This window comes from Ahaetulla prasina, chromosome 3, assembly GCF_028640845.1.
Source record: "Ahaetulla prasina isolate Xishuangbanna chromosome 3, ASM2864084v1, whole genome shotgun sequence".
Classification (NCBI taxonomy): Eukaryota; Metazoa; Chordata; class Lepidosauria; order Squamata; family Colubridae; genus Ahaetulla; species Ahaetulla prasina.
In genome coordinates this window covers 157,455,969-157,480,401 of record NC_080541.1, presented here as the reverse complement: position 1 = coordinate 157,480,401, position 24,433 = coordinate 157,455,969, and the positions used below count along the sequence as shown (strand labels likewise).

The window sequence follows — 24,433 nt, the reverse complement described above, 5'->3', positions numbered from 1 at the left end:
GCCTATAAATTTTAGTTTAAATGGCGAACAGATAGAAGCAAGAAGTATCTCTGATCTCATAGTGCAGGGGTGTCAAACTCAAGGCCCACGGGTACTTAAATCTGGCCCATGGGGCCAGCCTGGAAATATCAAGGGGCCGGTCAGCGGTGCCTCTGGCGGCTAAAACAGGCTGCATGCAGCTTCCCCCACACCTTGTTTTCACCCTCCATGGCTTCCTGCAGCACTCTGCCGGCCAAAACTGGGCTGAAAACCAAGCTGAAAACAGGCCGAAAAACGGGCCGAACACAAGCCACAAAACGGGCCAAAAAATGGCCAAAAAAAGAGACCCGAAAACGGGCCACGTGGCACATTTTCGGCCAGCAGAGTGCTGCAGGAGGCCATGGAGGGTGAAAACAAGTTGTGGGGGGGTCATGCATGTACCCCCCCTTGCCCTGTTTTGGCCGGCAGGGTGCTAGAGGCATCCGTCCCGCCACCCCATCACTTGCCCCCCCTCAGCCCCCCCTCCCACTGGCCCACAGAGGAGAACTACAATGCTGATCTGGCCCTCGAAGAAATCAAGTTTGACACCCCTGTCATAGTGCTTTCAAAGTGTGTAAAATTTGGTACAGGTAGTATTTACAATTTACACCAGTTTATTTAGCACCCGTTCAAAGTTACAACGGCACCAAGAAAAGTGACTTATGACTGATTTTCACACTTACAACCATTGCAGCATCCTCATAATCACATGATCGAAATTCAGATGCTTGGCAACTGGCTCACATTCTTGACCTTTGCAGTGTCCTGGGATCATGTGATCACCTTTTGCAACCTTCTGACAAGCAAAGTCAATGGGGAAGCCAGATTCATTTAACAACCGTGTTACTAATTTAATAACTGCAGTGATTCACTTAACAACTGTGGCAAGAAAGTGGAACAAAACTCACTTAACAAATGTCTCACTTAGCAACAGAAATTTTGAGCTCAATTGAGGTCGTAAGTCCTCGATACTTCACCAATTAGTGTGGGCACATTTCCCGCTTAAGATGCTGAATGTTGCCTTCTGTTGGCATGTTTTCCCCTTTTCGGGATTCCTTTGTTTTACCATACCTACTGAAAAGCTGGTCAGTAAGCTTGCTTTGACTGCAAGTTTAGCTTGTTAAACACACACTCAAAACAAACAGATGCATGGGAAAGTAGAAAAGCTCTTTCAGAATCTGGCAATACCTTTCTGCTTTATCAGACAACCCTCTCAATACATGACAATGTTTGATGGGCTTGTTTTGAATGTGGACCTGTTTATCACCAGGTTGCTTATTTCAACAATGGCCATGGTCCCACACTCAAAACAAAACTGGGAAAGAGATGAAGATTAAGGATTCATGAACAGAAAGCATCTGTTGAGCAGCAGCAACTTGCAATCATAGAAAGAAGCCCAGAGTTGCTTGATACTGAGAATGGATGGATGGACGGACAGACAGATAAATACCGGTAAATGGAAAAGTGAAATTTGAAACAAGGATGCTGGCAGAAGGGAAAGGAAGCAGAAATAGCCACAAAAGGTTGGCTACTGCCTTAAGTTCAGTATCAGTAAGAGGAGAAGGATGTGGAAAGGTAAGAGTGGAGGATTTTCTGGATCCTTGTGCAATCCTGAGATAATGAAAAGTACACACATAACTTTTCAAGTAGTATATGCTTCTCCCCTTTAACTTGCTTCGAAAGAAAGGCTTGTCAGAAAGGTTTGTCGGGAATTCTTTCCACAGAAATATAATTTAAATATTTCATGAAAGAGTTAAATAATAAATGTTCAAATACATGTGTCAGGTTTTATGTTATTCATAACCAAAATGAAAGTACAAGAATAGATATTATATATTCTGATATCCACATGCATTTCTACATAGAATCTAAAATGCAGAAATTAGTAATGAAAAAGAAAAATGTCAAATGAATAACTGGAAATATTAAAAGGGTAAATTATTTTTATTACCAGTTTAAGGGAAAAACAGATACGGGTAAGAGGCATACTTTTAAAAAAAACCATTTATTTAAAATCTGTTAGAAATAATATTTTGAATGAAGTAAACTATATTATATTTTGAAACTGTGGATTCTATACATACATACTTGGAAATAAGAGTTACTGAATTCAATGGATAATTACTCTGTACAGAATTCATATATACATGACGTTGAGATCCTGAAAACTGTTTATACTTAACTTATATTTTAATAATTACTATGTATGTTGCCAAAATACCTTAATGGAAGGAAAAAGAGATGACATTACATTGTTTTTCAAGAAGTATTAAAAAAGAAAATGTTAACATGTTGTGTACTAAGAGAAAATTGCAACTGTCTATAAACTGGATGTGTTACTGAAATATCTTAATTCTTTTTTTTTGTCTTTTTATATTTTTCTGGAGCATTAATTTATGAAATTTCTTCTTTCCATTTCCTTCATTGGCTAATTTCTATCAAATGTTACCTTCAATAACCGACAATTTCTTCGGTTCCCTTCATCTTTTATTCCATTCTTTTGTTCCTCTGACACAGATAAGAATCAATCCACAATAAATATCCCTGTTAGTTCTGTGTTCACAGCCCTTTCCATGGCCTTAGATTTTGATAAAGCCAAGACACATAAAGAAGCAATAACTTTCCAGATCAGGAAGCTTTTAAGACACAGATTTATTGCTTTTCTCCATTGTATAACTTGAATAAGACTGTTGGAACTGGCTCAAGAACATTTGTTGTTGTACTTGTTTAACTGCTTCCAACTCTTAGTGGCTAATGGACATGATTTTGCCAGGATGGTCTGTCAGCAACTGGTTGAGTTCTTGTAAGGTCATGCTACAGTCACTGGTGATAGAATTTAACTACTTCCTCTTCTGTAGGCCTTTTTTTTATTGCCTTTTTTCTAAGCATCAGGATCTTCTATGAAGGATCTTGCATTTTTTAGTATCTTGAAAATATCGAAAGTTAGCTTCATTATTTATTTTATTTATTTATTTTATTTATTTGCATTTATATCCCGCCCTTCTCCGAAGACTTAGGGAGGCTTACACTATGTCAAGCAATAGTCTTCATCCATTTGTATATTATATACAAAGTCAACTTATTGCCCCCAACAATCTGGGTCCTCATTTTACCTACCTTATAAAGGATGGAAGGCTGAGTCAACCTTGGGCCTGGTGGGGCTTGAACTTGCAGTAATTGCAGGCAGCTGCTGTTAATAACAGACTGTCTTACCAGTCTGAGCCACAGAGGCCCTTTATTCGTGCTTCCAGTAAGCAGTCAAGTTTTATTTCATCTACTGTTTAATTATTTCTTGTGGTTCAAGATATTCTCAAACATTTTTTGAGAATACCTTGGACCACAAATGAAAAAAGTTTTGTTTTTCATTTTGCTTTATAGCTCTATATTACTATGTTTCAAAAAAATATACCTTGTCAATCTGATGTCTTTGCACTTCAACATTTTGTCTAGACTTGTCACCGTTTTTTCTGAAGTACCAGGTATTTTTTTATTTTACGTCTACATTTTCCACCCATGAATTGTTGAGTTTAGGAAGAATATATCTAGTCCAATTCAATGTATTCACTCCCTAGTTATATTAGGTTGGCATTAGCTGTTGATACAATCTTAGATGTTTGTTTTAGTATTGAGTACTGTAGCAGAATAGTTTTTACATTCTTTAATTCACTTTCAACAAGAAGCTCTTAGGTCTTCCTCATTTCTAACCATTATAGAAGTATCATCACCGTATTTGAAGTTTTTGATATTTTTCCTGGAAAATTGAATATCAATTTGTTTTTTTCTGATCTAATCTAACATTTCTTGAGATATGTTCTCCATTTAAGTTAAATAAAGTTAAATAAATAACAGTATACAATTTGGCATACTCAATTATGAAACATTTAGTTGTTCAACATTTTACTCATTTGTTTCCTAGTCATCCCAAAAATTCTTCAATAGGCAGACAAGAGGACCCAGTATAATCATTTTTTAAGACCTATTAATAATTAATTGTGGTCTATAAAATGAGAAGCAGTTGTATAATCAATGTAACAAGAAACAGGCATCATTTTGGAATTTGCCTTTTCCATTATCCACTGGATAGTAGTTACCGGTATGTTGTGCGTCAGTGACGTGAGTGTGTTGTGCGCCAGTTATGCTCTTTCCTGGACCAACAATCCCTACTCAAGGTCACTCATGTCCTTGTCACCTCCCATCTTGGCTATTGCAATGCTGTCTACATTGGGCTGCCCCTGTAAAACTTCTGGAAGCTCCAGTTGGTGCAAAATGCAGTGATCTGCATGATTTCGTGCAGACCTCGTTGTGGTGGTGATGATTTCTGCAGTTCAAATATGGTACCCAAGACAAAATAACAGACTTTCTGTCCAATATGGACACTACCACATGTACTGTTACATCCACGCAAGTGCAGGACTTTGACTTTGCTTGTAGAAGCTGGCAGGGAAGGTTGCATATAGCAATCGCGATCATATCTCCCTGCATCAGATTGTGTTCATGTGAATACATGGGTACTACAACTGGACCTTTGAGGACTGGTCATATGTTCATTTTTTTCAGTGTTGCTGTAACTCTGAATGGTCACTGAATGAATATATGTAAGCTGAGGGCTACCTGCAGTAATTCTTATGGTTCCATATGTCAAGACAGACCCAGAGACAGAATTCCAAGAAATCCACAATGTTGTTGTTGTTGTTAGTTGCGAAGTTGTGTCCGACCCATCGCGACCTCATGGACAACGTTTCTCCAGGCCTTCCTGTCCTCTACCATCCTCTGGAGTCCATTTAAACTCATGCCTACTGCTTCAGTGACTCCATCCAGCCACCTCATTCTCTGTCGTCCCCTTCTTCTTTTGCCCTCAATATCCCAGCATTAGGCTCCTCTCCAGTGAGTCCTTCCTTCTTATTAGGTAGCCAAAGTATTTCAGTTTCATCTTCAGGATCTGGCCTTCTAAAGAGCAGTCAGGGTTGATCTCCTCTAGGACTGACTTTTTTGTTCGCCTTGCAGTCCAAGGGACTCGCAGGAGTCTTTTCCAGCACCAAAATTCAAAGGCCTCGATTCTTTGGCGCTCAGCCTTTCTTTTGGTCCAATCTTCACAGCCATACATTGCAACTGGGAAAACCATAGCTTTGACTATACACACTTTTGTTGTCAGGGTGATGTCTCTGGTTTTTAGTATGCTGTCTAGATTTGCCATAGCTTTCCTCCCCAGGAGCAAGCATCTTTTAATTTCTTGGCTGCAGTCCCCATCTGCGGTGATCTTGGAGCCCAGGAAAATAAAATCTGTCACTACCTCCATTACTTCTCCATCTATCTGCCAAGAATTGAGAGGCCCAAATGCCATGATCTTAGTTTTCTTAATGTTGAGTTTCAAGCCATTCTCCTCCTTCACCCGCATCAAGAGACTCTTTAGTTCCTCTTCGCTTTCTGCCATTAGAGTGGTATCATCTGCGTATCTGAGGTAGTTGATATTTCTTCCGGCAATCTTAATTCCAATTTTTGATTCATCTAGCCCCACCTTTTTCATGATGTGCTCTGCATATAAGTTAAATAGGCAGGGTGATAGTATACAGCCTTGCCGGACTCCTTTCCCAATTTTGAACCAATCAGTGGTTCCATGTCCAATTCTCACTGTTGCTTCTTCACCTGCATACAGGTTTCTCAAGAGACAAATAAGATGGTCTGGTACTCCCATCTCTTTAAGAACTTGCCACAATTTGTTGTGATCCACACAATCAAAGGCTTTAGCATAGTCAATGAAGCAGAAGTAGATGTTTTTCTGGATCTCCCTAGCTTTCTCCATGATCCAGCCTATGTTGCCAATTTGATCTCTAGTTCCTCTGCCTCTACGAAATCCTGCCTGTACTTCTGGTAGTTCTCCATCCACCTACTGCTGGAGCCTAGCTTGGAGGATTTTATCCTACAATAATACAGAATCCACAATACAGAAAGCAATAAATTAATCTACAATACAGAAAGCAATAAATCATGACTAAGTTAAGCATTGGTAAGGATGTTGTACAAACACAGGCATTATAACAAAATCTATGTCATAAGTAGGAATATACCTACTTTGAGATGTATCATTTTAGCATCTGCACGAAGTTGCTCATAATTGATGAACACTTGTTATATTTGTTACATATGAGGGATTGGCTTGCCCCGACTACATCCATCCGTCCCATCAGGTGCAGCAGGAGGAATATATGGCAGATCATCTCAGCAAAAAGCTTCATGCTTAAGACGAGACCTTTTTCTGACTTGGTACATTATTCCCCCCATCCCGTGAGGCTGGTCCCAACATGGCTTAGCTATTAGACCTGGGGATACCATGGAACCCTTTAAATGGCTAGCATACGTATGCACTATTCACTGTCATTTGTAATTTTAGTTTATTGTTTAATGGAAAAATTACACTGAGCACTTAGCGCTTTTTAATAGTGCACACTGTGAAAGAGTCACATGCAAGTGACACAGGTGGCTATTTAAATTAAATTAACAAATAAAATAGTAAGTGCCTAAGTTCCCCTTCTAGGTACTACAAGATTCCAACAGGGGGTTAACATTTTATTTATTTATTTATTTCAAACATCGCACCAAGCTATGGTTTAATCCTGGTTTATTTAGTAAGAACCCTCTAACTAGGTTCAATTCTTTGTGGCCTAAGACACAATTTATTGACTAGTTTAATAAATCCCAATAATAATATAATAATAATCCCCACAATAAATCCCAGCTCAAACTACATTTTACCAAACTTTAGCCTGATGGCAGAAGGAAGCCTTTGGGCTACTTCAGCAAAATTGCAGCGATGGGAGCCCATGTGAAACAAATTATCACAGATTGGCATAAAGTGTAGACAGTGCAGATGCAAGAACTTCACACTCCTAATGCATGAATCCATCCTTCCTTCCTTCCTTCCTTCCATCCTTCCTTCCTTCCTTCCCTCCCTCCTTCCTTTCTTCCTATCACTGTTCGAATCCTTCCTTCCTATCGCCGGTAGAATCCTTCCTTCCTTCCTTCCTTCCATCCAGCCATCCATCCATCGTACGAATTCCTTCCTTCCTTCCTTCCTTCCGATCACCGTTCGAATGCATCCCGGTGTTGCCGTGAAACTAAAAACTAAGAATAAACCGGGTTTCTAGACACGCTTCCTCATGCTTTGGTCTGAACCAGGGCACCGAACCACAAACTAACTCCTCAGGCTTGGATCCGCGCATCCCGCGGCGCTAAAAAACGAGACCGATTCCCTAGCAGTTCACCACCAAGGCAAGCACTTCAATAGCACCCGCCCTGCCAACCAGCCAGCCAGCCTGCTTTCTTCCTCCTCCTCCTCTTCTTCTTCCCGCCTCTGTTCTCCGCTTCAGCCGCCCGGGGCCTCCGGAAGGGCCAACCTCTCCCCGCTCCTCCGCTCGCAGGAGGCGGGTCTAGGCGGTGTAAATCGGTGTGAAGTTCAGTCGCGGCCTGGCAGGTTCGGGGAGGAAGAGAAGAAGAAAGGCTTTGTCATGGCTGCTCTGAGAGCCTGTCGGGTGAGAAGAAAGCTGGCCGAGAGGGGACAGGGGTTCTTAGGGGCGGCGGAAGCCATCGGGGGAGCATAGGGAGGGCGACTTCGGCTCGATCTTTCGGACTCTCCCCTGCCTTATTGGAGGGTGTGTCTCCGTTTGCAGAATTTGGGGACAGTCCCCGGGGTTAGGGCTGGGGTGGAACAGGCTTGGGTTGTCCCTGCCAGAGGAAAAGTCAAGGGATTGAAAAGGAGGGTTGTCAAATATCGGCTGCAGCCCGCAAGATGACAGTCATTGGTAGTCAATTTGCGGAGGGGCAGGAATCGGAGTGTCGTTGTATTATTATTATTATATAGTTTATTCATTAAACATGAAACTCAGTTAACTGAATATTATTATTATTATTATTATTGTTGTTGTTATTTGTAAAATTACGGGATATCGTATTAAAGTATGTCAAAAGTCTCCTATCTGTCGCCCCCCCTTCTGTATTATTATTTGCAAAATTACTAAAGTATGTCAAAGGTCGCCTATCTGTCGCCACCCTTCTGTCCACCCGGGTAAATTGACTCCAAAATCACTCCCCTTGTTTTTCCTTGGGTGTTTTCCAACCTTCCCCGCATTCTTTTAAACTTAAACGTAAGATGGACTTTTGCAAGCAGGTAGGCCAAGTTTACAACAAAAAGAATAGTATTGTTTGCCATGGTCAACTGGGCTTCTGTTACTTTAGTATGTATGAAATTAATTCACCTCAGAAATTTAGGCTTAGAATTATAAAGGTGTCTTGGCTTTATGTAAAAATATATTTCTACATCATAAAAAATTACCTGACCCCTGGTAGAATTCAAAGTGTTTTTAGGATCTTATTTAAAAAGTTCATTTTTAAGTTTGTCAATTGGCATTTGTGATATGCTGTACAAAGTTTTTTTCTTGTGTGTAACAGCAATACTGCATTATTTTATCATTTAATACAGATTGTTACAGTGTCTGGGAGCCTTTGTAGTGTTTGAAAATATAAATGACATATATTATAACAAGGGAGTACATTGTTCAAAATGATTCCAAACTTATATAAAAATATTTCTCTAGAAATTATTTGCAATACTTATCGTATATAATTTGAAAGTTCTTAAGATTTATGTCAGTCAGTACTGATGCTAATATAATATGAAGAATTATCAAACATTTGGCATGATGATATATGTGTTAAATGTAGGCTAAAATGTTTTGAACAAAACAATTAATATATCAAGGTTGTGAAAAGAAAACATAATGGATTAGTACATTACTGTCAATATTCTTGTTGCATGACTTAATTTTCTCCAAAGAAGTCCCAAGAAATTAGATTACAATCAGGTCATTTTTACCAAGGATCAGGTAATTTTTTTTGACTTTATTTACTTCTGTGCAAATGTGCAAAGATTTAGGAAACAAAACAATTACTATGAATTTGAAAAGTAAGTTTTAAAAAAACCAAAGTGCCACAAGAAATCATTCCAAATCTTGCAAAACAAGATATCAAAGGTCTGCCAAACAAATATATAATAAATTACAAATATAAATGATTTTTGTAACCATTAACAAGTAATTAACAAAAGGTTTTTGCTTTCTAGTTAATATTATACTTTAGATGTTCCAAGGAGTTACTTTCAGCTGTCTTGTGTAAGACCTATTTTTGTTCTTCTTCAGATTCTCTTTGCTTATGGCTACTCATTTTTTATTGAGTTAATTGTGCATTAAGTTGAGTAGTTTGGGTTTGTCCTTCACTTGCCATTTAATTTACAGATTATATACCAAGGCTGGGTTCAAAAGACAAGATGTGAATTGAAGTTCATGTAGTCTTGCACATTTCTGCTTAGCTGTCTATTCAGAGAAAATTAATTGAATCAAGGCCAATTTTGGGAAAGGTTTTGTAGTTTTAGGGGATGAAATTGGTTGCTTCCAAGCTGCCAAAAATGCAAAAGTGAGCCTTTGGTTGCTAATTTAAAAAGATTTCTGGTCTAAAATAATGCACTTGATTTTCTTCACTGATAAATAATGCACTTGACTTCATTCTTATTAACATTTTAGATATTGTGCCTAAAATTATTATTTCATATTTAATATGTAAGGGTAATAATTATTTTCCCCAAATTATCTTGTTCATCTCAAGTTATGGCATCATTTTGCAGTCTTTATTGCAAGCTGTTAATGTACTTAATTTTTTGCTCAATAAATTATTGCTTTTGCTTTATTTATATAGCACTTAAAACAAGAGCACTTAGACTTATTTACCACTTCAGAGTACTTTACAGTACGCTCTTAGTCGGGGTGTCAAACTCAAGGCCCATGGGCCAGATCTGGCCCACAGGGTACTTAGATCTGACCCGCAGGGCCACCCTGGAAACAGTGAAGGACGGGCTGCGGAGCCTCTGCCAGCCCTCCTGGGCTCTGTTTTTGGCTGCAATAGTTTCATGCAGGCCTCTGCCAAGGGAAACGGGGCCTGGGAAGGCCGCACACAGGCTCGATTTTCGCTGGTAGAAGGCTGCAGTAGGCCGTCGCAATAAAAAATGGAGTCTAGCTCCATTTTTGCTGGCAGAGGACTGCAGGACATCGAGCTGGGTATGCCTAGTCCAGCTATGCCCACTCGGTCCCCTAAGATCAAACACAACCCTGATGCAGCCCTCGATGAAATTGAGTTTGACACCCCTGCTCTAAGTGGTTTACAGAGTCAGCATATTGCCCCCAACAATCTGGATCTTCATTTTATCAAAGAAGAATAGAAGGCTGAGTGTACTTTCAGCTGGTCAGGATCAAACTCCTGGTAGCGGGCAGAGTCAGCCTGCAATACTGCATTCTATCCACTGTGCCACCATGGCTTCTATATCTTAGATTTCATTTGCATTTTTTCTTTCATTTGATTCTTAATAAAATAATTTTTATTTTTTATTTATTTAATTTCTATGCCACCCATCTCACTGTCCAATAACTTTTATAACCTTAAAATCGTATTGCGGTTTCTTATGTTGATTTATAATAACTGAATTTTTTAGGAACCTTTTACATAAATTTCCCTCTTTTAAGGATTCTTTCTTAACAATTTTTCTGTTTGATTTTTTTAAAAATTCCTTTCTTATTTGCATTAACTATTGTGTAATAGCAACTTGTTTAATACTTTCTTCCTCCCCTTTTCAGCATTAGCACAAAAAAGTTGTTTTCATGTTTGATCTTTTTAAGTCCTATCTATTGACTATATTACTAAGCTGAGTACATGGAATATGCATATACTATGAATAATTAGTAAAACATTGACTTTGACTATGCTGGGTTACAGTTACAAACAAAGTAACTACAACTACTTGTAGCCCTAAAAAAAAATTAACAAAGAACCAGCATTTGGAGTCCTTGATGGTCTCTGAGCTTGGTTGTTTGCTTGCAGGTATTTCATTACTGACTACAATAAAGAATAACATGAGGTAACTTTAGTGCTATTGGGTGTGATGTTTGTTCCTTGTTTACATACACTAGCTTGTGCTGAGAGTATTGATAGAGATGTAGTTCTCTCCTTGGTAGTTCCTTAATTAGAGTATTGTTTTCTGCTTGTTTGTTTGATATAAATTTTTGCTTGTCTGGATGTTGGTTGCTGGAGACGATGTGTTCTTTTTGTTTCCTAAGCTTTTTTTTATTGTCTCTTTAGAATGGTATGTAAATGTGCTTTATGTGTCTACAGAAATTCCTCAACTTACAATCACAATTGGGACCGGAACTTCTGTCACTAAGCAATGTGATCATTAAGCGAGTCAGTTATTCAGCGAATTATGCCATTAAGAGAATCTGGCTTCTCACATTAATTTTCCTTCTTGAAAGCCAACTGCAAAGGTTGCAAGTGGTGATCCTGTGTCCTCAGGATGTTGCAACCATCATAAATACATGCCAGTTGCCAAGCATCGAAATCATGACCATGTGGGATACCGTGACAATCATAAGTTCAAAGTTACTTTTTTCAGCATTATCATAACTTTGAAGGGTCGCTAAGCAAATGGTTGTAAGTTGAGAACTACCTGTATGGACGGCTGATTTGTTTATATGCCAAGTTTCCAAGAATCCTCTGGCATTTTTGGATTTAGTTGGTCTATTTATACCCATGTGTTATGAGATTAAGGACTTTGCATCGTGTCTTTTATTTGCCAATTGGTGCTCTCTGCTAGTATTCTTCCTGTCTGGCCTACATAGTGGCTGTTACAGTGTACATTGTAGATAAAGAAACCACTGTATTTTAAAGAATGCTTCCATTTCTTTAGTCTAACAGTAACATTTTGTACTCTTTATAACAGTAAAACAAATATTCTTCTTATATTCTTTTTTTTACTTTAGATTATATTCATATTATTTATGTTTAATAATTGACATACGGATTTTTTTAACCATCTCTGGGATAAAAATTGTATTTCGTTAAATGAGTTGGACTCTATATCCTTGCGATGTCTATGCATTGATAATAAAGTTTAGAACATTCTGTTCCAAACTTCTGTGACACTTGGCTCTTTTTCTACATTAAATTTCAGGTTGGGCGAAGCCTTGTTGCTTGTGGCTTGAGAGCACAATCCAGTCATGCTACTGCAACATCACCAAAAAGCAAATCGGCGGCTGGTTATAGCTTTGGTATGTAAAAATGCTCCATAATGCTTCATGTAAAGGCCCTGAATTGGCAGCTTCTAGTATTGTAAATCTAAATTGATTCATTTTGTCATTGTTGCTATGTACTTTGTGAGCATATTTCTCACACACACACACACACACACACACACACACACACATACACACACACACACACACACACATATATATATATGAGCATATGCAGGCATGTTCTGATACATCCACTTTTTTCTTATGAAACATACATCAGCTTAGGAAGAAAAGGATAGAATATTTATATAGGATAAACTGTGAAGACATAAGGCTGAAATGTATTCCTTTTTGGACATTTTATTCACCTGTATTCCCTAATGTGCATTATCTACTGCAGTTTGTTAAGAAGCATTTGCAGTTTCTAGATGGATTGGAGGCCATTTGTAATGAAAGATAATACATTTTCTGAATTACTTGAAATGCTTCAAAACTATACTTGGTTTATGGACAATTGCTACCGGTATGTAGGGCAGACTCCTAACGCATATTTTTTTTAAGGTTTAACATTGGCGTATACATATTTCCATATATGTGTTTTACACATGACTTGTAGTAGAGAAAGTTTTGGATTGATATTTGTGGGTGAAGAAAAATAGTAAGTTTATATTTTAGTAGATGGGATATGGGATGCATATAGTTAAGGATGATAGTGAAGAAAGTATTTCATGTAGATTAGTCTGCACATTTTCCCAATTCTAGTTCTAGCTTAGGCATGAAAGCCAGCTGGGTGATCTTGGCCAATCACTCTCTCACACCTTACCATTCACCTTTTGGGGAAAGTGGGAGAAGAAACAAGTATGTTATGTATGTTTGTTACCTTGAGTTATTTCTAAAATAATAAAGCCGAGTTTTTCAGCACATTTTTGTGCTGAAAACGTCCTCGGCTTATACTCGGGTCTATCTGACTTATACTCAAGTTTTTTTTTTTTTAAGCCCCTCGGCTTATACTCGAGTATATACGGCTTATACTCGAGTGTTTTTTTTTTCTTTTTTTCACATTTTTCCGGACTGGAGCCCTGCGGTGCAGTGAGAGGCGGGCGGGGAGCCGCCAGCCTTCTCAGCTGAGGGAGGAGGTTTCAACCGGTAGGTGCCTCATTTCCCACCCTCGGCTTATACTCGAGTCCCCAGTTTACCCCAGTTTTTGGGGTAAAATTGGGGACCTCGGCTTATACTCGGATCGGCTTATATTCGAGTATATACGGTATGTTTGTTACCTTGAGTTATTTCTAAAATAATAAAGATAGGCTTTAAAAAAATAATCAAATAAATACATTATGCCCTACTAATTTTTTATGCTTATCTGGGAACTTGAAATCTTATGTTGTCTAGATCTTACTGATGAACAGAAGGAATTTCAAGCTACAGCTCGTAAATTTGCTAGAGAAGAAATCATACCTGTTGCTTCTCACTATGATGTAACTGGAGAGGTAAGATATACAATAAATATTAGGGGAATACCATGTTTAAAATTTCAGTGAATAAGACTCTAAGCAGAGGAGCTCTGCATAATATTTCTCATGTTTGTTTCCTTTTTAGTATCCTGTTCCTCTCATTAAAAGAGCATGGGAGCTTGGCTTGATGAATACACACATACCAGAAAGTTGTGGTAAATAAAGTACTTTATAAGCTATAATATCAAATAAACAGTGAAATGTATGCATAAGCAATAACAATACTAAAGATATTACAATCCAATCTGATTTTGAATATATGAGATAAGAATGTGTCTTGAAGAAGTGTAATATAACATGTTACAAATGATATGTAAACATGTGACTTGACCTCATTCTGTTGAGCTCAAACTGTTTCTCTCCTACAATTATTAATTATAAATACAATTATTTACACTAGTATTCATGATATTCTTTGATACTGTATTTAAGTTGGAAAGATTTGCAACTAAAAGATAGTATATTTATAAATCTTTTTAACACCCGTAGAATTAAATCTGTTATTTTGTGTGTGTGTGAAGGGCAGTATTCAGAATATATCAAATTTAGCATATCTGTTGGTTAATGTACAGCCGCTTTATTTGTAAACTGTATTTACAAATACATAAACAGTAATAAAAATAATTTTCTGCTCAATGTATACATTTATGATCAAATTTTATGACCTGACAACAGAAGGCTTTAGTGTGAAACTGATTAATGTCTGATGAGTTTCAGGCAACAACAGTAAGAGTTCTAATCAACTAATTAAAGTCAGAATGGAGTTTGTTAACCCATTTTAGGGAAGTTCTGGGCTCCAAGGAAAAGCAGCTCAGGAAAAGATAGCTTGGTTAAGCAATTGCTCCATTCCGCAAAGGGGCAAAAAAAAGGGGGGGATGAGAAATGGATTAGACACAGAGTATCTTTATCTGAATGACCAGCAACAACCAGGAATTTTGCAGGTTTTTTCTCTCTCTCCCCCTCTGTCACTTGTTAATTTAGCAGCCATTTTGCTTAAGTTGCTGGAATGGCATCACTAAATCAGAAGAGGGTGCAATAGAGCATAAAATAATTAACTTGGTGATATAACATTTATTTGTATGGAATATTATTCATTGTTCAAAACAATTTTTGTAGGTGGTCTTGGCCTTGGCACTTTTGATGCCTGCCTTATTACTGAAGAATTGGCTTATGGATGTACAGGAGTTCAAACAGCTATTGAGGCAAATTCCCTAGGTGTAAGTGTTTTACTTATTATTTACATTATTTTAACATTAGCATTAATTAGCATTATCTCTGTTTTCCCATGTTAAACAATAAACTTTTCTGTTATAGCAAATGCCAGTTATTATTGGGGGAAATGAGCAACAGCAGAAAAAATATTTAGGAAGAATGACTGAAGAGCCCCTAATGTGTGTAAGTGTTTTTGGAATATTGATAGAATGGTATTTTGATTTCTGTCGTGAAAGAAATTTACAAAACTATATCATGTTATGTTATACTTATGTCATAGTATGTTATGTTATTATTCAGAGTAATAAAACAACATAACAGTAATAAAAATATTTATGTGAGCATGAAGTCATACCTATAATAACTACAGAATTCACTATAGTACTAACCTAAATGAACAGCTGTTGTGTTTACACAAAGTAGAAATGGCAGTTGTTCATTTAGACTCAGTAATGTCTAAAATTTGGTGGGTCAGTGATAAAATAAATAGGTAGTTTGTGGTCTTGGTACAGGAAAATACACACACACGCACACAGAGTTTTAATGGTTGCAGTGTATAGAGTTCATTTCATAAGATGGTTCTGCATATTTAAATATGAATTGGTATCAATCTTTGTGATGAATAAAGCAATATAAACATTTAGCAATAAAACAATGATGTTTCATTAGGATTTCTTCATATTCTCAATAGTTCTCCACAATTTAAAAGTTTTCATAACTTTAAGTTATTCATTTCTTTATCAATAAAATTATAATGAAAGTTAACCAAATTACTGATGATTTTGTATCATGTTCATGTAGAATGGCTGGATTTAATGTTCATTCTTCACATTTTAGTACGTATAGTACTGTATAGTTTGTAATTTGATGTTTTGAATTTTCTTCTTTAAGGCATATTGTGTAACAGAACCTGGTGCAGGCTCTGATGTAGCAGGTATAAAGACAAGAGCTGAAAGAAAAGGAGATGAATATATTGTTAATGGACAAAAAATGTGGATCACCAATGGTGGCAAAGCTAATTGGTATAGCAATTTATTTAAGCTATTTAATTAAGGCTCAGTTATACAGTATGTCCCTAACATTTTTTTTTAGGAACATGTTACTACTATATATTTATATTTTCAGTAGTGGTCATAATTTAGATATAAACATTTAAATGTGCAAAAACAATTTTTCAACAGTATTTTCATTCTTATATCACACTTCTATAACCAAGCAATAGAATGTTTGAATCTGAATGATGTGCTATTATTACATACCAATTTTTATCCCATCCATTTGGTCAATAGTATTATTTCCCTCATTCTAAATCAGGGGTCTCCAACTTTAGTCCCTTTAAGACTTGTGGACTTCAACTCCCAGAATTCCTCAGCCAGCTTTGCTGGCTGAGGGACTCTGGGAATTGAAGTCCACAAGTCTTAAAGGGACCAAGGTTGGAGACCCCTGTTCTAAATCATAACATTAATTTAGTTAGGGAAAATAAAAAAAGAATTCAGTAGATGAGTGTGGGCTAAAAAGAAGATAAATTTGTAGAGGCTAAGTCATTCCTTCACCCAGAATCAGTGATTAATACTGACATATCTAGTTTTATGTATGAATTGAAATTTAGAATCAAAATCATATTAAGATCTTCTGAATTTATTGGGGCATATGTCTGAATAAAAACAAAGTATTATGCTGTAAGACTGTTCTATCTCTTCATGAGAAATGTGTGATCAGTATTTTATATTCTATAAGAAAGCTACAAGAGAGTTAATGGTTTCTGATGGTCTGGGAGCAAATTTGTAAAGCTAATATTGTTATTTTATTATGTTCCCATTAGGTATTTTTTATTGGCACGTTCCAATCCTGATCCAAAAGCTCCGGCAAGTAAAGCTTTTACTGGATTTATTGTGGAAGCTGACAGCCCTGGAATACAGATTGGAAGAAAGGTAGAAGTGGAACATCTTAATGCTAATTTGAAGATTTGGTATTGGCTCTTCTTAGTTAGTAGTTAAGAAATCATTGGCTATAAAATATATATAATAAAATGTATAAAATATTCTTGCAGTAGTTACCTTGTATAAAGCTAATTGGATATTCTTTGTGGGAATATAGGGTTTAGTGAAATGTAATAAAAATAGCAGTTGGAAAGGAAATCAAGCTTTTAGAATTTGTTCCATTCTGTTATAAACTATTTTCTGAAATTGTTCTGCTTTGTGACATTGCCACTAAATATAGGCCTAAATCTGATTTCTAAAAAAACATTATTGAATTTATTTTTAATATATGTGTAAGAACAAATACACAGTGGAAGGAACAGGTTTTAATCTTAGCTTTCCGATGAATCTACTTCAGTTTTTTTGAATTAAAAATAGAGTTTTAATGGTAATTATTTATCGTATAAAATTCCTTTTCAGGAGCTTAACATGGGCCAGCGCTGTTCAGATACGAGAGGGATTATTTTTGAGGACGTAAGAGTACCCAAAGAAAATGTACTTATTGGTGAAGGAGCTGGCTTTAAAATTGCCATGGGAGCTTTTGATAAAACAAGGCCTCCAGTAAGTATTTAAAGTACATTCGAAAGAGGAATTCTAATTGTAGAACTTCTGCTTTGTAATATTTATTACTGATCTACAGGTAGCAGCTGGTGCTGTTGGATTAGCACAGAGAGCTTTGGATGAAGCTACAAAATATGCTATGGAAAGAAAAACATTTGGGAAGGCCATTGCGGAGGTATGTGGAATTCCAACTACAGATGTAATATGGTATGAAATCAAATATTCCATTAATAAATTAGACTTAATTAGACTTCCTTTTCTCTTGCCTTGTTCCTCACTTTTTATCATCTTGTGGATTTTGAGTATAGACAGAGCACTGTTTCTCAACTTTGTCAATTTTAAGCTATGTGGGTTTCAACTCCCAGAATTCCCCAGTCAGCCTTGGGAACTCTGGGAGCTGAAGCCTGCGCAACTTAAAGTTGCCAAAGTTGGGAAACACTGGTGTAAAGCATTAACAAGGAAGAATCATATCATTCAGTGGAACATGTTTTTGCTAATGGAAGCACCTATTTGAATTTTTGTAGTTTGTAAGAGGCATGTTTGAAATATTTTTTTCTCACAGAGTGCTTATAGAGTCTTGCATTTGGAAATTTTCAATACTGCAAAAGTCACATTAAAATCACAATAATGTCACAATAATAAAAGATTAAGAAAATAATAACAGTAACAAAATGTTCAATCACTATCACAAAATATACAGTTTGTTTTACCAGACTCCCCTCACTATAGATGAAGAGAATCTTGTGTGTTACAAGAAGTTTAAAAATGGCTTCACTTGTTACTTAAGTTACTAGGCCAGTGTATTATATATCTACTGCCATATGTTGCATTGTATGTTCCATCTTAAATAGTGGTAGGTGAATTGTTTGTCTCCGGCAACCGTAGGCCAATGGTTAAGGGTGGCAAGCATTGCAATGCATCATCCCAGAAGGAAGCATACTACTTACCCCTTTACAGAGTCACTCATATTTGTATTGTGCTCACTGTTTACTAATATATGATTTATGCATATAGAACAATAAGCCATTTAAGGACTTCCTTGTGGAGTCCTTGGTGCCCTTCAGCTTGGTTGTTTTCTTGCAGACATTTCATTACCCAACTAGGTAACATCACTGCTAGCTTACCCTAGTTGTGAATGAAATATCTGCAAGAAAACAACCAAGCTCAGAGAGCACCAAGCTATAAATATTCTCTTCTATCAGCAAAGAGTTTCTTGTTAATCCAGAACATATGAAGTCTACTGCCCAGAGTCACAGAGTGACATATAATAAATAAATAAGACTGAATTGTGTGTACTGTTTAAATACATACTATCATTGCGTATTTGGAAGTTAAGTTTTCAACACTAACTTTGACCTCTCTCTCAAACAATTCCAGCACCAAGCAGTGTCTTTCATGTTGGCTGAAATGGCATTGAAAGTGGAACTGTCTCGCCTGGCCTACCAGAGGGCAGCATGGGAGGTAGATGTTGGTCGTAGAAATACCTATTATGCCTCCATAGCAAAGGCATACGCTGGAGACATTGCAAATCAAGTAGCTGCTGATGCTGTCCAAATTTTTGGAGGAAATGGATTCAATAGTGAATATCCAGTAGAAAAATTAATGAGAGATGCAAAAATATACCAGGTAAGTAATCTTAGTCAATAGCATTAGTCTATTTAAGCTAAATTTACATTTATATAATGCTAAAAAAAATGTGCCTTTTTTGTTTGATACGCATGTAGGCACTCTGTATCAACAAGATTCATGGCACCTCTTCTATTGCTCTCTGAAAGCATGTAATATTATTTTTAATGGAAGGTTTATTATGCTATTTTTATTCTTTTTAATTAGTCAGAATGTTTTTCTTGTTTCTATTAACTAATTTAGTAATACAACAGATTTTATCATAGCACTGAATAGCAATAGTTCTTAGACTTACATACCCCTTCACAGTGCTTTAAGCCTTCTCTAAGTGGTTTACAGAGTCAGCATATTGCCCCAACAATCTGATTCCTCATTTTACCAACCGTGGGAGGATGGAAGGCTGAGTCAACCTTGAGCCGGTAGACCCAAAGTGCCGAACTGATGGCAGCCAGCAGTCAGCAAAAGTAGCCTGCAGTACTGCATTCTAATACTGCGCGCCATCACAGAATAAAGAAAAGGCAGTTTTTATATGGAGAAAAGTGTAGAGTTTAGCTTGAAAGTATGTCCTTTTGTTGTACTCACTTTGGTCCCATAAGAGGTGCTGGAAAGTAATCTTATTTCATTCAGTAGTATAGGTAGTCCTCACTTAATAACCACAACTGAGACTGGCAACTCTTATCATTAAGCAACATGGTTGTTAAGCGAAATATCTTATGACTATGTTGGTTTTATGACGGCAATTCAGCTTCAGTCATAAAGTAAAGCACTGTGGTTGTTAAATAAGACTCCACATGACCACAGCTTGTGGTTTTACTTTCCAATTCTCCACTAACTCTCCTTGTTGGAAGTCCAACTCAAATAGCAATCACATAACTGTGAAACACTGCAATGATTGTAATAAAATGTGTACCTGTTGCAAAGCACTCAACTAGTGACTGTGGGGATACCAAGTCAGTTGCAAATTCAAGGATCAATTGTAAAGTTATTTTAGCCATCATAACTTCAAGCAGTCATTAAAAAGGTCACTTGCTAAGGATTACCTGTATGTATTTCCAAGATGAAATATATAACATTGCTGTTTCTGACTTAAATACACCACTTCTTGGTGACTATTTTTCTTCCTGTGTTTTGCTTTGCTTAGGCATTACAGTGTTTTGTTTAATAATAGTTTCTACAATATGTAGCAATGGAGTTTTTAAATATACAGGTGCAGATTTCATCCTATCTGCTTGTTACATATTTTCACATTAGACAATAACTAATTAAACGTAAATAGTTTTATACAAAGTAGGGATTTTAAGTGTGATGTGCCATGGGAGCCTATTATTCAGCAGAAAAAAGACAAAACATCCTAGTACAGTAGCTCTAGGTTCAGGTTTAATCAAAAATAGCTCTTTGGACTATCAAGTTTAGATTTTTGTTCTCTCGTGTTTTATAAACACAATTATGCATTTATAATAATTTTAACATAATACCCATCATAATTTAAGCTGTACTGTTTTCATGAACATTTTGTCTATTGTAATCCTATTTTAAATTGACTTAAAACATTATCATATATAATTTTCTCTTTTCAGATTTATGAAGGAACAGCTCAAATTCAGAGAGTAATTATAGCGCGTGAACATATTGGCAAGTTTAAAGCTTGAGAATGTCCCTGATGAACATTAGCTTGATTTACAAATGTTGGGCTTTTTTCCCCCCTGGTAATTTACTTTTTAATACTGGACAAAAATGGCTTCAACAGTGGTATTGTCAAAACCTAATACATGAAAAAGCCAGTCACTTAATTTCTAGAACTATTCAAGAGATTTCATATTTTTGTTCAGCTTTATCATGACACGGTTATCTCTGCTCTTTGAAATCTCTATAGTGTATTTAAAGTGCCTTGGATTTTTGTAATTGAACAGGTTCACTGACATAAATCAGACGAAGAATTTCATACCAAATTGAAGTCTGGAAGCCATGTGTAAATTAGATGTTGTTAGATCTGTATCGCAGCATTACTACATATTACATATTGACTAGATTAAAAAAAATTGTAGATAAATTAGTTTTATTGCCTGCAATTGGATTCATAAAGACTATAGAAGTTATTTTTGTTTTACAGAGCAGAATGAAATTTAATGAAAGTTCCTTGCTGAAGGGTGCAAAAAAAATCTATCCCAATTTCCTTTCGCATGCCTTAACTCCACTGTTTGGAGTCAACTTCAATTCTCTGGGATAAATTTTTGAGGATGTTGTAAAAGAAGAAGAGAGATAATGGTGCCTTAAATGTTATGGTATACCTTGACAGGTATTCCTTGATCTATGATCACTCAATCAACAATTCCAAGTTACAGTGCCAGTTAACGAATGGTGGTTACAACCAGTTCTTGGAGTTTCGGTCATCCTAGCACCCTGCTAGTCATTTGATTACAATTTGGGTGCTTGACAACCAGTTCACACTTATAGCCAGTTGACATGCATCTCACAATCACAAATGCCACTTGCAATCTTTCCTGCTGGCTTCTCCAGGCCAATAGGGAAGCTAGAAGGAAAGATTGCAAGTTGCTGAACTTAGTGTTTCTTATCACACAGTCTTTCAGCCTCTCTGCACTCACTTCGCATTAGCTACTCACCCTCTGATTCATACCCCTGTGAATATACCCTTACCTGTATGACACTTTATGCACTCTCACCAACCCTCATGGCACCTCCCACATACTGTTCCTGACCCATGCAGCATCCTTCATGCACCCCCTCACATCACATCATTTGAGAATGCAAATTCCTGTTGCAATTCCTGTTGCAAGGACTATCTGTACCAGGGGTGTCACGCTGCGGGCCAGATGCGTCACGCACTAGCCACGCCCACCACCGTTTTAGCAAAGGGGGGGGGAGGTTGCGATACGTCAGGTGACGATGCGAGTTTGACAGCCCTGATCTATACTCAAATATGATAAAACATAGCCATGCAATGCAATTTTCTCCTGAATTACAGTATTCTTATGAGCTGTAATTTCAAATTACTAGTAAGCCAAAATTCTATATGCCTAAATATGACCTTTTTATTATAATGTGTGTATATAGTTATTTTGGTATTGAAACTGAGATATCCGATTCATGTTAATCCTTATGTGTACTGAAGTATGTTAACCTGTCTTCTCCCAAAGAGATGAAAGTTTATTTAAATAGCAAAACCAAATGAACAAGTTTTTAAAAAAAACATCTTTGGGCAGTGAGCTTGATTTTATTTCTCCAATAAACCATTATTTGCTAATGTTCTTCCCCCGCCTCTTCTCCCACCCTTCACAACCCCTACTTTAAGGGTCCTCATTTATTTTTGAGAGAAGTGAAAGAAACCTCCATCATACCAGTGTTAATCTGTTAAAATAACATTAGATTTATAACAGGAAGACTAATATTCATAAGCATAAGTTATATTTGCAGAGCTATACAAGCACTGAAAGTATTTTCTTATATAGCCTCTTTGCCTCTAGTCTGGAACAGCCTTTTTCCTGTTCATTGACGATCACAACAATCTATGCTGAATTAAGGCTATTTGGAAGAAAATTACTATTGTTTTCTTTTGAAAAATGCCATAAAATCTCCTGATTGAAAACTTTTTTTTGTACAGTATTGATCTATTGCATTTGGCCATGGCGGGAAGGGAAAAATAACTGTTGCTGCTGAAGATACTTCTTTTGTATAGCTTTTCCTCCCCTTGATGGGAGTTCAATCTGGGGAATATGAACCTTGTGGAATAACTCATTCTTTTGATCAGATATCAGTATGCAACATTTATTGTCACCCAGATCTGAAAAGTGCCCAGGCTAAGTGCAGATTGTTCACTTTCCCACTTTCTATTGGCTGTTTGTCTGCCCTACCAATGAAGCAATCATCAGTATTCCAATAGCTGCAATAACTACTATTGTTGTGAGGGCAGCAACACTGCAGACTTTGATATGGAGCCAAAGTAAGGAACACAACTGAGACACCGATTTTCAGATGACATACTTTCCCCCCTTTCCAGAATAGAATGGAGAAGGTAACAATGGTTTTGAATGACCTCCCCAGTGGTGGTATTCAACTGGTTCTATCCAATTTGGGCGAACCGTTAGTGGTGGCTGTAGGAGGCTCTACCCACCCGCCCGAACATCACATCCCATTTTTGACACTGGGCGTGCTCACATTTGCAAACTGGTAGCAAAGATAGGTGAATACCACCCCTGGTCCTCCCTGTGTATTCAGTCTGCCTAATAGTGGAGTGGTAAAGTCCAAATGCTTCAAAAATAGTTTTGTCACCTTTTCCAGCCTGAGTGTCAGCAGCTGTTTTTCAGAGATCCTCAGAAAGCTTTCTTCCAGCTGTGACACAATTCTGTATAGCTGTGTCGTGAAAATCTCACTTATGATAGTGAAGAACCTGAATCTGCTCTTGAACTAAGGCAGGACCTCCCACACTCACATCTGATTATCATCCCATTAATTGAAACACCTGACTAATTTCACCATCAAATGAGGATGAGGTTTGTATACTTTTGCCACACAGAAATATGTACCTTTGGACCATTTCCTTCAATAAATGAACAAGTCTGCTTTTGAGTCCTTTGTTTCATTTGCTTTTCTAATTGTAGGACTTCTATGGAGAACAAATCAAGTTTTAAGTTATATTTATATAGGTAATATCACTTTCATTTCCTTTTGGCATTTTAAGAAAATCTTGCACGATTCAACTTTAAGTGCCCAACATGATTTCTCATGTTGTATGTCTTAAGGCAGGGGTCTCCAACCTTAGCAACTTTAAGACTTGTGGACTTCAACTCCCAGAATTCCTCAGCTTTGCTGGATGAGGAACTCTGGGAGTTGAAGTCCACAAGTCTTAAAGTTGCCAAGGTTGGAGACCCCTGTCTTAAGGTATATTAGCAGAGGAACTAATGCAGTCTTTTGCAGCAGGTTTTAATTCCTTATAACTTTTTGGAGTTAATATAAGATTGTAGAACTTTTGATAACTACAATAACCAGTTCATTGAATTAATCTCAAAACCGAGAAGGTGGGAATCAGGAATAGAGCAAAAACAAGTAAAGTTGTCCTTGACTTTCAACAGTACATTTAGTGACCATTCAAAGTTCCAACAGAACTGAAAAAGGTGACTGATGACCCTTTTTCACTCTTACAACCTTTGCAGTATCCCCATTATCAAATGATCAAAATTTGGATGCTTGGCAAATGGTTCATATTTATGATAGTTGCAGTATCCTGATCCCCCACTGCAACCTTTTGACAAAGTCAAGGGGGAAGATGGATTCATTTAACCACCTTGATACTAACTTAATAACTGCAATGATTCACTTAACTGACAATAAAGGTCGTAAAATGGGGGAAGCTTCACTTACGAAATGAAATTTCCCAAACAGAAATTTTGGGCTTGATCAC

General features: G+C 37.0%; 1 protein-coding gene across 1 annotated transcript; it reads left to right on the top strand.

Moving 5' to 3' along the window:
- Nucleotides 1-7,386: 7,386 nt before the first annotated feature.
- Nucleotides 7,387-23,594, top strand: ACADM (acyl-CoA dehydrogenase medium chain). The gene is made up of 12 exons (XM_058177573.1): nt 7,387-7,544; nt 12,062-12,158; nt 13,518-13,615; nt 13,725-13,794; nt 14,756-14,856; nt 14,954-15,034; nt 15,743-15,873; nt 16,674-16,782; nt 17,251-17,391; nt 17,471-17,566; nt 18,769-19,017; nt 20,595-23,594. Exons 1-12 carry the CDS (start codon nt 7,521-7,523, stop codon nt 20,664-20,666), a joined length of 1,269 nt encoding a protein of 422 aa, XP_058033556.1. The 5' UTR covers nt 7,387-7,520; the 3' UTR covers nt 20,667-23,594.
- Nucleotides 23,595-24,433: the final 839 nt, after the last annotated feature.